The 16,115-nt window shown below is 43.1% G+C and overlaps 1 protein-coding gene across 1 annotated transcript in view; it reads right to left on the bottom strand.

The window, feature by feature from the left end:
• LOC135511419 (tyrosine-protein phosphatase non-receptor type 13-like) overlaps window positions 1-16,115 on the bottom strand; it is a 133,198-nt gene that overhangs the window by 27,511 nt on the left and 89,572 nt on the right. Inside the window, exons 41-43 of the mRNA XM_064932932.1 lie at window positions 4,475-4,611; window positions 3,990-4,138; window positions 3,752-3,842 (exon numbers count right to left, since the gene is read on the bottom strand). Of these exons, the coding sequence (XP_064789004.1) occupies window positions 3,752-3,842; window positions 3,990-4,138; window positions 4,475-4,611 (377 nt within the window). The remainder of the gene's footprint in view (window positions 1-3,751; window positions 3,843-3,989; window positions 4,139-4,474; window positions 4,612-16,115) is intronic.

Genomic DNA, 16,115 nt, shown 5'->3' on the forward strand with positions numbered 1-16,115 from the left:
AAGAGAGGGCACTGGGGAGTAAATGACGTGGGAGGAGAGGCATGATAGACAGGGTGAGAAAAGAGGAGACGAGTGATGGAGGGAGGAGAAGAGTGTTGTGGTCTATCTCACAACGGGATCTGATGGAGATCGGGAGTCTCATCACTCAAAACCTCATCCCCCATCACTCCTCACTCTTCCTTACCACATCCCTCCTTCTCTCTGTCGTCTCTCAGTCAAATCTCAACAGAGGCCAAGGTTTCATAGTTGTTCTCAGCAGATAGAAACAGAACTCCCAGAGTGAGAAAAGTAAACACTCCATTGTGTCAGTGTGTGTGTACATTAGGCCTGGGCGGTATTTCATATTTAACTATATACCAGTATTGATGCACAGACGGGTTTGGGTTTTTACTTTACCTTCTAAAATGTTTCTTTGTTTAAATGAGATACGCCACTCAGTTTTTATAGTTTACTTCTGCTACTTGAGTCACCTCTGTCCCTCGGTTGTCAATAGTTACCACAGCCACAATGTTGATATTGGCTATATCGTAAAAGTTCATGAAAACAAAGCAGTTAGCAGTATGGTTAAGGTTAGGGAAGGTTAGGTTTAAAATCAGATTTGAAGAACATTGTAGAAATAAGCAGCGTTTAGCCATAATTATTACTTTGTGACTGTGGTAACTAGTGACAACTTTCTCCCTCTCTCACCAAGCCTCGCCCCTCACTCAAGGAGCGCAGTTGTTGTTGCTCAACCACGAGATCACAGAATACTGTCTTTGATGAGATCACTTGCTGACCGTTCACTCTTCAGTCTGCATCAATGCTGCTTTCCACTTTGCTTCTTAATATAAATCCACGGCCTCCCGGGTGGCACAGTGGTCTAGGGCACTGCATCGCAGCGCTAGCTGTGCCACCAGAGACTCTGGGTCCTCGCCCATGCTCTGTCGCAGCTGGCCGCGACTGGGAGATTCATGGGGCAACGCACAATTGGCCTAGTGTCGTTCGGATTAGGGAGGGTTTGGCCGGTAGGGATATCCTTGTCTCATCGCGCACCAGCGACTCCTGTGGCGGGCTGGGCGAAGTGCACGCTAACCCAGGTAGCCAGGTGCATGGTGTTTCCTCCGACACATTTGTGCGGCTGGCTTCTGGGTTCAATGCGCGCTGTGTTAAGAAGCAGTGCGGCTTGGTTGAGTTGTGTTTCGGAGGACGCATGGCTTTCGACCTTTGTCTCTCCCGAGCCCGTACGGGAGTTGTAGCGATGAGACAAGATAGTAATTACAAACAATTGGATACCATGAAAAGGGGGTAAAATTTTAAAACAACAAAGAAATATATATATATATATATACAGTGGGGCAAAAAAGTATTTAGTCAGCAACTAATTGTGCAAGTTCTCCCACTTAAAAAGATGAGAGAGACCTGTAATTTTCATCATAGGAACACTTCAACTATGACAGAAAAAATGAGAAAATAAAAAACAGAAAATCACATTGTAGGATTTTTAATGATTTTATTTGCTTGGAAAATTCCAGAAAATTATGTTATGGCTTTAGAAGCTTCTGACAGGCTAATTGACATAATTTGAGTCAATTGGAGGTGGACATGTGGATGTATTTCAAGGCCTATCTTCAAACTCAGTGCCTCTTTGCTTGAGATCTTGGGAAAATCAAATGGGTTTTCTAAATGGAAAATGACCCCAAGCATACTCCCAAAGTTGTGGCAAAATGGCTTAAGGACAACAAAGACAAGGTATTGGAGTGGCCATCACAAAGCCCTGACCTCAATCTTATAGAAAATGTGTGCGGAAATCTGAAAAAGAGTGTGCGAGCAAGGAGGCCTATAAACCTGATTCAGTTACACCAGCTCTTTCAGGAGGAATGGGCCAGAATTCACCCAACTTATTGTGGGAAGCTTGTGGAAGGCTACCCAAAACGTTTGACCCAAGTTAAACAATTTAAAGACCAAATACTAATTGTGTGTATGTAAACTTCTGACCCACTGGGAATGTGATGAAATAAATAAAAGCGGAAATAAATAATTCTCTCTACTATTATTCTGACATTTCACGTTCTTAAAATAAAGTGGTGATCCTACCTGACCTAAGACAGGGGATTTTTACTAGGATTAAATGTCAGGAATTGTGAAAAACTGAGTTTAAATGTAGTTGGCTCAGATGTATGTAAACTTCCGACTTCAACTGTACATTCTAACTGTAGAATTAGAATAATGATTCTATTTCTATAATTTCAACAGATCCCCCAAGTGTTTTGATCTAAATCACCAGTCAAAAGGAAATAGCATTATTTGTTTAAAAAATAAGGCCTAGATTTTTTTGCCCATATAGTGCAGACCTATGTGGCAGTGTGGAAATTATCTCAAATGAGATAAACTTTTGGTTGAAGTTTGAGTGATGAAACAATCAGAAAGCCCCACTGAAATGGCGAAAACCCCATTGAAATGGCGAAAACCCCATCAAAATACTTAAAATGTATGTGTTGCTAAGCTAGGGTCATGCACAACTCATAAAGCCAATGTAGAACTTTTATTATTCAAAAAATACCGTAACAAAATATAATTATATGATATTCTGTCTATATCTCCCAGCCCTAGTGTGTGTGTATGCATTTGAGGATCAGGTCTGATCTTTTCCCATGATAATGTTCTCAAACCCTCTAACGTGCTAAACTGTTTATGTTTGGAGAACTTTCTGTCTCCATCTTGTAGGAGGGAGAGAAGTCTCTGACAAGCAGACTTGCCTCACCTATTACTCACATAGCCGTAAATTACCACAGCAATCGGATTAGTTTCATTTAATTGCCATGCTGCATGTAGTCCAGTGTGTGTGTGTGTTGTATGGATTCAAGTGCTCCACTGTTCACCTGTAAACGTATACCTTCTTTTACACTCTTTCCATCCTGTCACTAGCTGCTGTATATGGGGGTGCTGTGGCAGTTTCCTCTCAGGTAATAGTGATCAGTCAACACTGTAAACATACTGACTAGAAATGTTTCATTTGTGAGAGAAAATAAATATCCTAAATATGGGAAGTCATAAAATAAGGGATAAGATTTGTGTAAACACTGCCCAGCAAGCACAACTGGTTGCAATGACGATATTATGGTCAGGTTATATACTGGTTGTATAAGGACGTTTTGTTGATGTCTTTAAAGCGGCAACCTGCGATTGCTACATCAATTTCTGCACTTTTAAATTAATGACATACTGTATACCCATTGACTCTTGAAGAATATAACTTGTGAATGCCTCATGAGCTTAGTTCAACTGTGCTACCCCTTCAGAACCCAAAATAAAAGCAATGTTTGTAACCAATGTCATTGTAAACAAACACTGTATAGCCTCAAAACATGGCTAGAACTGTACACTTGATCTCATGGATGGTAAAGTCCTTGCATCCATAGCTCTGTCTATGAATTTGAAAGTGGTTACATTTCTCCAGCCCCATCCCTCAGCTCTTTAAGCTACCACAAAAAAACAATATTTATCTTGAACTATTATCTGACCAGATAACAACCAAAATATGACATCTTTCCCATAATGTCTTGTTATTGTCATTAAAAATACCTCTTCATCTGGTTGCAACAAGGACCACTGGGTTGTAATCTTACAACCAGAAAATGATGACATTAAGACGTCTTGTGTCAATTTGGCCCGCAGCTGTTCTCTCCAGCCCCAGCCCAGATTAGATAGTTCTAGTGCAGACTACACAGCAGGGTATAAGGGACTGTAGTTTAACTAGTTTAACAGAACTTACAGGGCAGGATGTCCCGGTAGAGGTTCTTCTCCCGGTTCTCAGGAGCTTTCCCCACCAGACAGTTATCAAATGGCTGTAGATGCTCCAAGGCCTAAAACAAACAACACAAATAACAGCAACTGAAAATGTTTGCTTCTGCTGTTGAAAAGGCAGACCAACGTGCATGATATGGTTAGCATACTTCATTAGTGTGTGTTTGCGTGCGTATGTGTATGAGGAACACAAACTGTATACACACCATGAACTCTCGGACCAGTTCTTGCTGGTCTAGTTGATGTTGTAGTATCTGTATCAGGGCTTTCACTCTGGGCCCAGAGTATTGACTGGTTTTAGATGGACTGATCATGGCTAGGCTGGCCAACTCTTCTTCTGAAACTATAGGTGGGCCTGGAGAGAGAGGGGAGGGAATCAGTTCTTACATTTTAGTCATTTAGCAGACCCTCTTATCCAGAACGACTTACAAGCGCAATTAGGGTTAAGTGTCTTGCTCAAGGGCACATCGGCAGTTTGCTAACTAGTCGGCGCGGGAATTCAAACTAGCGGACATTAGAGCAAAGGCGCTTAACTGCTAGGCTACCTGTAGCAAGGTTTTTGTAGACCAACCATTTAACAGTGCTTGAAAAAGAAAAAGCAATGATGCAAGAGCTCCTGGAGCAGTTTAGTGGTTAAGTGCCCTTGCTCAAAAAAAAATGTGGGATTTGAACCGGCGGCCCTGCCTTGTACCTGAGGAAGGTGACATCGTCTCCTCACCATTAGCTTCAAATGCCCCATCATCCTCATCCACGCTGCTCCAGCCATCTGATTGGTTGTTCTTGCTGCCCGTGATGGGTTTGCCCAATGTCGTCACAGAGATTTGGTTCCTGGAAGGGAGGGGAGGGGGGGGTGGGTCAGGGATGAGACCATTCCCACTCTTCTGTAGGGGTCAGACCAGACCATTTATAGTATTCTGTAATAGGGTTGAAATCGTGCAAGGCTGACCCTCCTTTCCCTGCTTCTTTTTTACCTGACCTACAGGGTTGTGCGTCACATGACTTTTAGCTTTTAAAGGCTTCCTAAAACTGTACTAATGCCTTCATAAGCACTAAATAAATGTGTTAAAGCATCTATAACCATATGTCATGCTTTATAAAGGGTTCATAAATGTGGCATAACTGTGTGACAATCACCAATGTCAAATGTGACATAACAAATGTGACATATAATGAAAACATGTGCTTTATAAAGGGTGACATTTTGGGCTGAAGGATGGCATACGCTCTAAAGGGATGACATCTTAGACACAATACACCTAATCTCATTCCTAGACACTTCCGCCCAAATGTGCAAAAGGTCTGGTGGACCAACGCATCAAACTTCATTAGTTAGGGTTAGGTTTAAAATCCAATTTTAAGAAGTGGGAAGGGTTAAGTAGTGTTAAGTAGTGACAATGACAAATACTTTATTCAGTAAGCTCATTCCTATAGAATTCTATGGTCACTCCCACTAAGGCCAAATTGGTTGATAGATATTCACAGGCTTATATGTGCTATGTGTGCAATAGCCTGGGGATGACGCTACCACAAGAAACACTTGATGAAAGCCCCCAACCTAATGAAATTGAAAGTGTCTTTCTTCTGGAACCAAGTTACATGTTCCTTAGTACACAAACATACACACAACAAAAACATTCACACCCTACAAATACCTCTCACACCCTACAGTAACCACCTGCAGATCATGAAGGAACCTTCATAAATAAGCAGAACATTAATAACCTATTTATTGACACTATGCAGTGTCCTGTAATACTTTGTTTAAAGTGAGACACCTTCGGTCATTCATAACACATACTTAAATGCCTTGTATCATATGATGATGTACTTACTATAAAGTCTGACACCTTTGGTCATTCATAACACATACAGTGCCTACGGAACGTATTCAGACCCCTTGACTTTTTCAAAAACAAATTATGTTACAGCCTTATTCTAAAATGTATTCATCGTTGTTTTCCCTCATCAATCTACACACAATACCACATAATGACAAAGCAAAAACAGGTTTTGAGAAATTTTTGCAAATTCATAAAAAATGTAATACTGAAATATCACTTTTACATAAGTATTCAGACCCTTTACTCAGTACTTTGTTGAAGCACCTTTGGCAACGATTACAGCAGCGAGTCTTCCTGGGTATGGCACTACAATCTTGGCACACCTAAGCTCTGTCAGGTTGGATGGGGAGCATTGCTGCATAGCAATTTTCAGGTCAATCCAGATATGTTAGATCGGGGTCAAGTCCGGTCTCTAGCTGGGGCACACAAGGACATTCAGACTTGTCCCAAAGCCACTCCTGCTTTGTCTTGGCTGTGTGCTTAGGGTCATTGTCCTATTGGAAGGTGAACATTTGCCCCAATGCTTCACCGTAGGGATGGTGCCAGGTTTTCTCCAGAAGTGACACAAGGCATTCAGGCCAAAGAGTTCAATCTTGGTTTCATCAGACCAAAGAATCTTGTTTCCCATGGTCTGAGAGTCTTTAGGAGCATTTTGGCAAACTCCAAGGGGCTGAATACTAATGTAAATAATGCTGTAATTCTGTTTAAAAAAATATATATTTTGCAAAAACGTCTAAACCTGTTTTCGCCTTGTCATTATGGGGTATTGTTTGTAGATTGCTGAAAAAAGAAAAATGTTTAATCAATTTTAGAATAAGGCTGCAACGTAACAAAATGTGGAAAAATCTGTGTCTCATCAACAACACTAAAAAAAGTACTTCCGGGTCACAAGATTAAAATACAAAATCTAAATAAAAGTCCCCCACGTAATAGTAGAAAAGTGTCAATAACTATTCATTATATATGTAAAATAATTGTCTAAACATTAAGAATGATTTATATTTGTTCATATTTAAGTGACATGCATTAAATGACTGTTTTAAAACATGTTCCATTGTCAAGTAAATGAAGACAATGCGAATCACTGTATATGGAATACATATTGGCTTAGAGAAATAACTCATTCTGCAACAGCAAAATAATTGTAGTGAATACTCAGTAGGGTCTGTAGAATGTACTGTATGGTATCATTTCATGGGGGTCTGAATGGTACGGAGTGGCCTTTTCCTCCACCCATTCCATTGGCGGCCGAATCACATTCAATGTGCGCTTACTGCATTACAGAAAATCTGCTAACCAAACAACAGTGCAGGGCATGCTCACTGAATTAAAGGGCAGGTGTATAAGAAATTAGTTTTGGAGTTGTTAGTTAGATTACTTGTTGGTTATTACTGCATTGTCGGAACTGGAAGCACAAGCATTTCGCTACACTCGCATTAACATCTGCTAACCATGTGTATGTGACAAATAAAATTTGATTTGATTTGAAGTACACTCAAAAATCGACATTTCTTAGTGTAACGGGTTTCTTCCAACTCCTCCTCTGACGAAGAGGTGGAACAAGGATCGGACCAAAATGCAGCGTGGTTAGTTAGATACATCTTTAATGAAGATGAAACACGAACAATACAAAACAACAAACGTGGAAAACCGAAACAGCCCTATCTGGTGTAACAAACACAGAGACAGGAACAATCACCCACAAACACACAGTGAAACCCAGGCTACCTAAATATGGTTCCCAATCAGAGACAATGACTAACACCTGCCTCTGATTGAGAACCATATCAGGCCAGACATAGAAATAGACAAACAAGACATCCAACATAGAATGCCCACTCAGATCACACCCTGACCAACCAAAACATAGAAACACACAAATAAACTATGGTCAGGGTGTGACACTCTCTTGATGTGGTTTAAGCAAGAAACACAAAGAATCAAATGATGTTGTTTTTTGTGTGAAAAAACTGGGGTAAAACCAAAACCTGGAAAACCAAAACCAAGAAAATGGAATATTAGAAAAAAACAGAAGTAGGCAAAACATTTAAACCAATTTTAAAAGGTCCTACCAACATTATGGGGGAAGTTGATGTCAGGATTTGGCCAGGGTTGTTCCGGGTTTTGGTCACTAGATGCCCCCATTGTGCTTTTTGACCTTATGTTTTTTCCCTTGTTCCCCATTATTATTTGCACCTGTGCCTCGTTTTCCCTGATTGTATTTAAACCCTTAGTTTCCCTCAGTTCTGTGCTCTGTGTTTGTATGTTAGCACCCAGCCCTAGTGTTCTGTGTTTTCTTGTCGATTCCGGTGGATGCTCTTGTGGAATTCTGTTTTTGTTTTTGAGTATCTCTTGAGGCTTTTTTTGTGCTATTCCTACCACCTTTTGGATTTGCCATTTTTGTATTGAAGGACTTCTCCTTTTTACTTTATTAAATACACCGTCTTAAGTACTGCTGTGTCTGCCTCATCTTCTGGGTTCTGCTGACTATTCGTGGCTCAGTTGGTTAAGTGACTGTTTCTCACTCCGGAGACCCAGGTTCGTAACCGGGTCCTGACAGAAACACAGAGCCAAAAATGAACCCAGAGGCAGCCAGTTCCCAGGACCTTTTGCCATGCTGTCCCACCACCAGGAGACTGTCCAACGCCACGAAGCCGCCCTGGTTCAGCAAGAGGCCTTAATGGCTAGACATTCTCATCTTCTGTCGGAGATGCTGACTTCCATTAAGCAAATATCTGATCGTCTTACCCCGGCAACAGTTCCCGTCCCAGTACCTCAGATTCACGTACCCATGGCAGTTAACCCCCTGGCTGAACCTCGTCTTCCACCTCCCCAACGGTTCTCAGGTGATCCAAGTGCTTGTAAAGGGTTTCTCACCCAATGTTCTCTCTCCTTTGAGCTACAACCCTCGTCGTTTCCCACCGACCGGTCTAAGATCGCTTATATCATCACCCTGCTGTCGGAAAAAGCCCTGGCCTGGGCTACTGCTGTGTGGGATGCCCATAGTTCCTGCTGTGCCAGCTACTCTGCCTTTGCTGAGGAATTCAAACGAGTGTTTCAAGGCCCAAGCAGTGGTTCTGACTCAGCCAAACAGCTCCTGACTCTCCACCAAGGTTGGCGCAGCGTGACGGACTATGCCATCCAATTCCGCACGGTGGCAGCAGCAAGTGGCTGGAACAACGAGGCGCTCACGGTGTGCTTTCTGAAAGGCCTTTCCGACACTATCCAAGATGAACTGGCCACTCGGGAACCACCGGACAATCTCGAGTCCCTGATCAAGTTGGCCTCACGCATTGACCAGCGTCTGAGAGAGAGAGAACTCAACTGTAGACCTCTATCCCCTATCAGTCCCAGCTCCGAGTCCCCACCTTTATCCTCGCTGGCTCCATCGGAACCCATGCAGATTGGACGCATCTCCCAGGCTGAGAGAGACCGCCGGATGAGGGAGCGACGCTGTCTATATTGCGGCAAACCGGGCCATTTCCGTTCCACGTGTCCCGGGCTCCAGGGAAACGCTCTGTCCCGTACAGACCGGGGGAACTGTAACGGGAAACATAACCTCCTCCCATCCGTCCAACTCCCGTCTGCTCATTCCAGTCACCCTCTCCTGGGACAACCACAAGCTTCACCTTCAAGCCTTGGTAGACTCTGGAGCCGCAGGTAACTTCATGGATGGTGTCTGGGCGAAGGAGAATGGCGTTCCCTCTGAACCTCTAAGTGAACCCATGAGGGTCACTACATTGGATGGAAGCCCTTTGGGATCTGGACTTGTCACTCATGTCACTACCTCCTTGCGACTTTCAGTTTCACAACACCAGGAATTGATGAACTTTCATTTGATCTCCTGTTCCGAGTTCCCTCTCGTCCTTGGATACCCCTGGCTTCACAGCCATAACCCTCACATCGACTGGTCTGTGGGCACTATAAAGCAGTGGGGTCCTACGTGCCAAGCTACTTGTATTTTCCAGAATTCCCCGAGTTCTACTCCCGAGTCTTTAGAATCCATCGACCTGACCCGAGTTCCCGAGTGTTACCATGACCTCAAACTGGTGTTTAGCAAACAGAGGGCCACCATGCTACCACCCCATAGATCTTACGATTGCCCCATCGACCTGTTTCCGGGCACTTGCCCCCCAGGGGTCGGATCTTTTCCCTATCTCCACCCGAACGAGCTGCTATGGATACCTACATCAAGGACGCTCTGGAAGCAGGCCTCATGCGTCCATCCACCTCCCTGGCGGGAGCAGGGTTTTTCTTTGTGGCCAAGAAAGACGGTGGATTACGTCCTTGCATCGACTACCGGGGACTCAATGCCATAACCGTCCGTAACCGTTACCCGCTACCCCTTATGGCCACAGCCTTCGAGCTGCTCCAGGAAGCAGTTGTTTTCACTAAGCTTGACCTGCGGAACGCATACCATCTTGTGCGGATCAGACCTGGTGACGAGTGGAAGACCGCTTTCAACACGCCTACTGGTCACTATGAATACTTGGTGATGCCCTTCGGCCTGACCAACGCCCCAGCGGTGTTCCAAGCGCTCATAAACGATGTGCTTAGGGATATGCTTAACATATTTGTGTTCGTTTACTTGGATGACATCCTCATCTTTTCGAGCTCCCTTCAAGAACACACTAAGCATGTCAGACAAGTACTCAAACGCCTCCTGGACAGCCATCTGTACGTTAAGCCGGAAAAATGTGAATTCCATTCATCCCGAGTACAATTCCTGGGATTTGTAGTGGAACCCGGTCGAGTCCAAATGGACCCCAGGAAGGTAGGGGCGGTAGCGGATTGGCCCACCCCCAAATCCGTTAAGGAAGTTCAGCGTTTCCTGGGCTTCACAAACTTTTACCGCAAGTTCATCAAGAACTTCAGCTTGGTGGCAGCCCTCTCTCAGCTTTAACCAAGGGTGGCAATGCAAGGTTTTTGTGGGGAAGAGAAGCTGAGACGGCCTTCCAAGGACTCAAGCAGCGCGTTCTCTCTGCTCCCATCCTGATACTACCGACTACGGATGAACCATTTGTGGTGGAGGTAGACGCATCAGAGGTTGGTGTTGGAGCTGTCCTGTCTCAGAGGGGTGAAGACAAGAAGCTTCATCCGTGCGCTTTCTTCTCACACCGGCTTACCCCAACTGAGAGGAACTACGATGTGGGGGATCGTGAACTCCTAGCGGTTAAGATGGCATTGAAGGAATGGAGACACTGGCTCGAGGGGGCTTCTCACCCGTTTCAAGTGCTTACGGACCACAAAAATCTGGAGTATATCCAGCAGGCGAAGCGGTTGAACTCTAGACAAGCTAGATGGTCTCTTTTCTTCAATCGATTCCAGTTTATCCTCACCTATCGGCCCGGGTCGAAGAATCTCAAACCGGATGCCCTGTCCCGAGTCTACGCTCCTGCCATTCGAGATGACACAGACATGCCTGTCCTTCCTGCTGCTAAGATTGTGGCTCCGATCTTGTGGCAAGTTGAGGATACCGTGAGACGTGCTCAAGCTAGCGAACCGGACCCGAAAGGAGGTCCTGCCAATCGGTTGTTTGTCCCCAAGGCAGTGAGGACTCAGGTCCTTCTGTGGGGGCACTCCTCTCGCCTCACCTGTCATCCGGGCGTAGGTCGCACCTTGGAGTTCATCTAGCGTAAGTTCTGGTGGCCTACCATAAGAGAAGACGTTGCCACTTTCGTCAATGCCTGTCCCGTGTGCTGCCAGGGCAAATCTTCTCACCTCCGCCCTCAAGGACTCCTTCACCCTTTACCTGTTCCCCACAGACCCTGGTCCCATATCTCATTGGACTTTATTACTGGACTTCCTCCATCCCATGGCAATACTACTATCCTAGTCATAATCGACAGGTTTTCAAAGGCGGCCAGGTTCGTCCCTCTGACTAAGTTACCTTCTGCCAAGGAAACGGCTGAGTTGGTAATTAATTAATGTGTTCCGAGTCTTCGGCATTCCTCAAGATATGGTTTCTGACAGAGGTCACCAGTTCGCCTCAAGGTTTTGGAAGGCCTTCTGCCAACTCATGGGGGCTTCTGCCAGTCTATCTTCAGGGTACCATCCGGAGTCCAATGGCCAAACGGAGAGGATGAATCAAGAGCTGGAAACCACCCTCCGATGTATGACTCGTGACAACCCGTCCACATGGTCATCCTTTATTGTTTGGGCCGAATACGCACACAACACCTTGCGCTCCTCCTCCACTGGTATGTCCCCGCACGAGTGTCAGTTTGGCTATGCTCCTCCATTGTTCCCGGACCAGGAGGCAGAAGTCAGAGTGCCTTCAGCCTTGAAGTTCGTCAGACGCTGTCGGCTTATGTGGAGGAAGACCCGTCTTAATCTTATGCGTTCCTCACAGAGGTACCAACAACAAGCCAACAGACGTCGCCGTCCCGGGCCTACCCTGCGCCCCGGCCAGAGAGTCTGGCTCTCCACAAGAGACTTACCTCTACGGGTGGAGTCTCGCAAGCTGTCCCAAAAATACATCGGTCCCTTCAAGGTTGCCAGGAGAGTTAACCCAGTTTCTTATCGCCTACACTTACCCAGATCCCTTAAGATTAATCCCACATTTCACATTTCATTGTTAAAACCTGTTGTTTTTTCTCCCCTTGTCCCGGCAGACAGACCTCCCCTCCGCCTCGTGTCATTGGAGGCCAGCCGGCTTATACCGTCCATCGGATACTGGATTCCCGCCGGGTGCAGCGGTCCTGGCAGTATCTGGTGGACTGGGAAGGCTACGGTCCCGAGGAGCGCTCCTGGGTTCCTGCCAAAGACATCCTGGACCCTGACCTCATTCGTCAGTTCAGGGCCCTCCACCCTGAGAGAGCTGGTAGGAACGTCAGGAGCCGTTCCTAGGGGGGATTCTGTCAGGATTTGGCCAGGGTTGTTCCGGGTTTTGGTCACTAGATGCCCCCATTGTGCTTTTTGACCTTATGTTTTTTCCCTTGTTCCCCATTATTATTTGCACCTGTGCCTCGTTTCCTCTGATTGTATTTAAACCCTTAGTTTCCCTCAGTTCTGTGCTCTGTGTTTGTATGTTAGCACCCAGCCCTAGTGTTCTGTGTTTTCTTGTCGATTCCGGTGGATGCTCTTGTGGAATTCTGTTTTTGTTTTTGAGTATCTCTTGAGGCTTTTTTGTGCTATTCCTACCACCTTTTGGATTTGCCATTTTTGTATTGAAGGACTTCTCCTTTTTACTTTATTAAATACACCGTCTTAAGTACTGCTGTGTCTGCCTCATCTTCTGGGTTCTGCTGACTATTCCAGGTTCGTAACCGTTCGTAACCGGGTCCTGACAGTTGAGATCAGGTCCAATATTGAAGATGCACCCTAGCGGGAAAGAGGTTGGGCCATCCTAAAAATGTTTTAGTGAAATATAATATAATTCATAAAATGTACCATACAGTCATGCGTGAATACATTTTTACGTATGGGTTGTCAAGGGAATTGAATCCAATATGTAATCCTTTATGAAGCACAGGTTTATGCCATATTTGACATAGTGGGTTATGTCACAGAGTTAGGCCAAATGTATGAACCCTTTATAAGAGCATGACATATGGCTATAGATGATTTGTAACACATTTATGTAGGGTTTATGAAGGCTTTATAAGCTGCATGTAATTTAAGCGGGACCAAATACGGTCTAGAAAAGCTGCTATTATATCTGATATCAAACGAGATGGTAATTTTACATGAAGTAAAATTATGTGCCTTGCTTCATCTCTTTAAAATTGTTTTTCTAGTACTGTAAGAAGTGTTCTTCTAGTAGAGAAGTAAGATCAATACTTCATACCCACTAAGTTTGTGTCAAAAGTGCTGGTAAATGGTCAAAATTTCTGTTATTTGTAAAAGTTGAGATGAAAAATAGTTGATGTGGTTACTAGAACAGAGGTCACTCTTGATTTCTGTTCTGATTTTAGATTTGAAAAGCAGAAAAGTAGACCAAGATGTCATACCCTCCAAGTTTGTGTCTAAGTTGTTGGGAAATGGTCAAAGTAGCTGATTTGTATCAAAAGTCATAATGTTTACTCATCGTCTCAGGTTTAGAATGTTATAAAGGAAATACTGTAACTTGGAAAGTATACCCACTACATGTATAAAGTTTCCTTACTGTGCTTTGAGCATGTATTATTAAAAATGATGAACGTGTTTTTGTTCAGAGTGGGATGTGATTTGATTAGTAATTGTTTTTTTAAGACTTTGCAAAGTGTGTAGTCACCGCCACTGAGTGAGATCAGAAAGTGTGTCAGCCGGCCGGAACCGCCCTTTTCCTACAAACTGTATAAATGATGGTAAATGCAAAGTATATGGTTACTGTAAGTGACAATAATTTCTGAATGTACTAATGCTAAGTGTCTCTGTCCCTCTCTCTCTCCATCTCTTCTTTAACAAGCAGCCATATTGTTGTCATTCTGCGAGGGACCTGTCTTCAGCATATTAAGTCAATAACCGATGCAACGTGTGTATGTTTATCCTGTGTTCCCATTTAATCAGCTAGTAAATAATTAATTAAACCAATTTGTGTAGCACTGAATCATAAGTAAGGCTCAGGTTTTTGCAGAGGCAAGGAGGTTACAACTGTTCAGAGTGATGATATGATACGAAGTTATGATTAATAAGTTAACTGAATATTATAGATGTGATAGCTAAAGACATTTTAGAGTTTAATTCGAGAGATGGTAACACTTTAAAGAACTGCTTTCATGGTGCCCCAGATCCTAATGAGATAATTGTTACATTAATTTAATCAGGTAACAATTAAACATAGTTAGTTAATTAGATAAATAAGTCTTCAGATTGATGTTAAAGTAAAGTTACGACACTCTTAATTGGTAGAAGATAATTGTGTTCTTATTCCAGATTTAAATAGCAGAGAAGAACATCAAGATGTTTTACCCTTTAAGTTTTTGTCTAAAGTACTGGGAAAGTGGTCAAAAATTCAGTTGTATCTAAAAGTTGGAAAGAAAATGGAGTTGATGCAGTTACTAAAAGAGCTGTATTGTTTTGATTTTATATTATATTTGAAAAGCAGAGAAGTAGATAAGGATTTCATACACTCTTAAATTTTGTTTTAAATTATGGGAATGTGGTCAAAGTAGCTGATTTGTGTCAAAGGTCACAATGCTTAGAATGTGCTCACCCAGTGCTATAATTAGACATTTCTGAAAGGTCTTTAACAATTAATTCAACAGTAGGAAGTTAGCTAATGAAAGTAGTTGATGCGGTTACTAAAACAGCTCTACCTCTTGATAGGTAGTAGATAATTCTGTACTTATTCCAGATTTGAATAGCAGAGAAGACAAAGATTTCATACATTTTAAGTATTTCTCTAAGTTGTTGGGAAAGTGGTCAAAGTAGCTGATCTGCATCAAAAGTTACACTGTTTAAAGTGAATAGAATGTTGAAAGTCATAGCTTCAGCACAGGAGTTTTTAACAATGGGAGGTTTACAATGTTCAATAAATCCCATTAAAAGGTAGATGAAGTTTAATACATATTAGTAGTAAATAGGTCAATCGAATGCAGACCATGGGAGATAGAAGGACACTGGATTGGCGCACATTTAACATATCTGATCTAACAGTGGATATTTGTCAAATCTGTCATGATTGATGTATTGTAACAGGCCCACAGGTCTACAATGTGGTTACTAAAATACGATTTAGATATACTTGGCTGCATAGCATTTAGAAGTTGTCCCTTTTAAGGTTTAGAAAAAGTGACTGCCAAATGCTAACTCCCATTCGTATAAGCTGGTAGCTTAGCTGGCACACAGAAATCAGTTATGGTAGTCAAAGTAGTTTTTAACTGTTATGTAGTTGATTGATGACAATGGGGTTGAAATCCATACAAGCATTATACTCAGATTTTTTACTTCAACTTTATTTGAAATACACAAATAAACAATAGCCTAAATGTAGGCTAATTTTGCTGAGAAATTTGGTATTGAGATGCAGGTGGGAAAACAGGGCAGTCTTTTTATTTCATGCTATCTTGGCTGAGCTCCTATGTCAAGCACCGGGAAATGAACTCCAACATCTCAGAAGAGGTAAGGTATTTTCATTGAGCCAGTTGCTTGAAATTAACTGGATGGCTATAGAGAACTTCCTACTATAGCCCTCAATCATTACGAGTAGCGCAGTACAGAAACATGTATTGGATGTGAATGACAGCTCCCTGAAGTGCAAAAAGCATGAATGCTCTGACTTTTGGGGAGGCAGAAAATGCTGTATGGCCACTGCAGTTCAGATTGACCATGAAGAGCCTTTAAGAGTCAAGTCAACTTCTATTCAACTAGAACATCCTATTGTGATATGGTTATATCATCATAGGAAACATGAGTTTGTGTTTTATTAGTGACTCTTTGCTCCCTCCTTGTGGTCAAAGTCAGTATACACTACAGTAACGTGTAGTAACAGTGTGTGGTCTGGCACTACAGATGTACACAGGGTACTTTGAGAACAACAACTGAAACATGACTTTAATATTAATACAC

Source organism: Oncorhynchus masou, chromosome 24 (assembly GCF_036934945.1).
Source record: "Oncorhynchus masou masou isolate Uvic2021 chromosome 24, UVic_Omas_1.1, whole genome shotgun sequence".
NCBI lineage: Eukaryota > Metazoa > Chordata > Actinopteri > Salmoniformes > Salmonidae > Oncorhynchus > Oncorhynchus masou.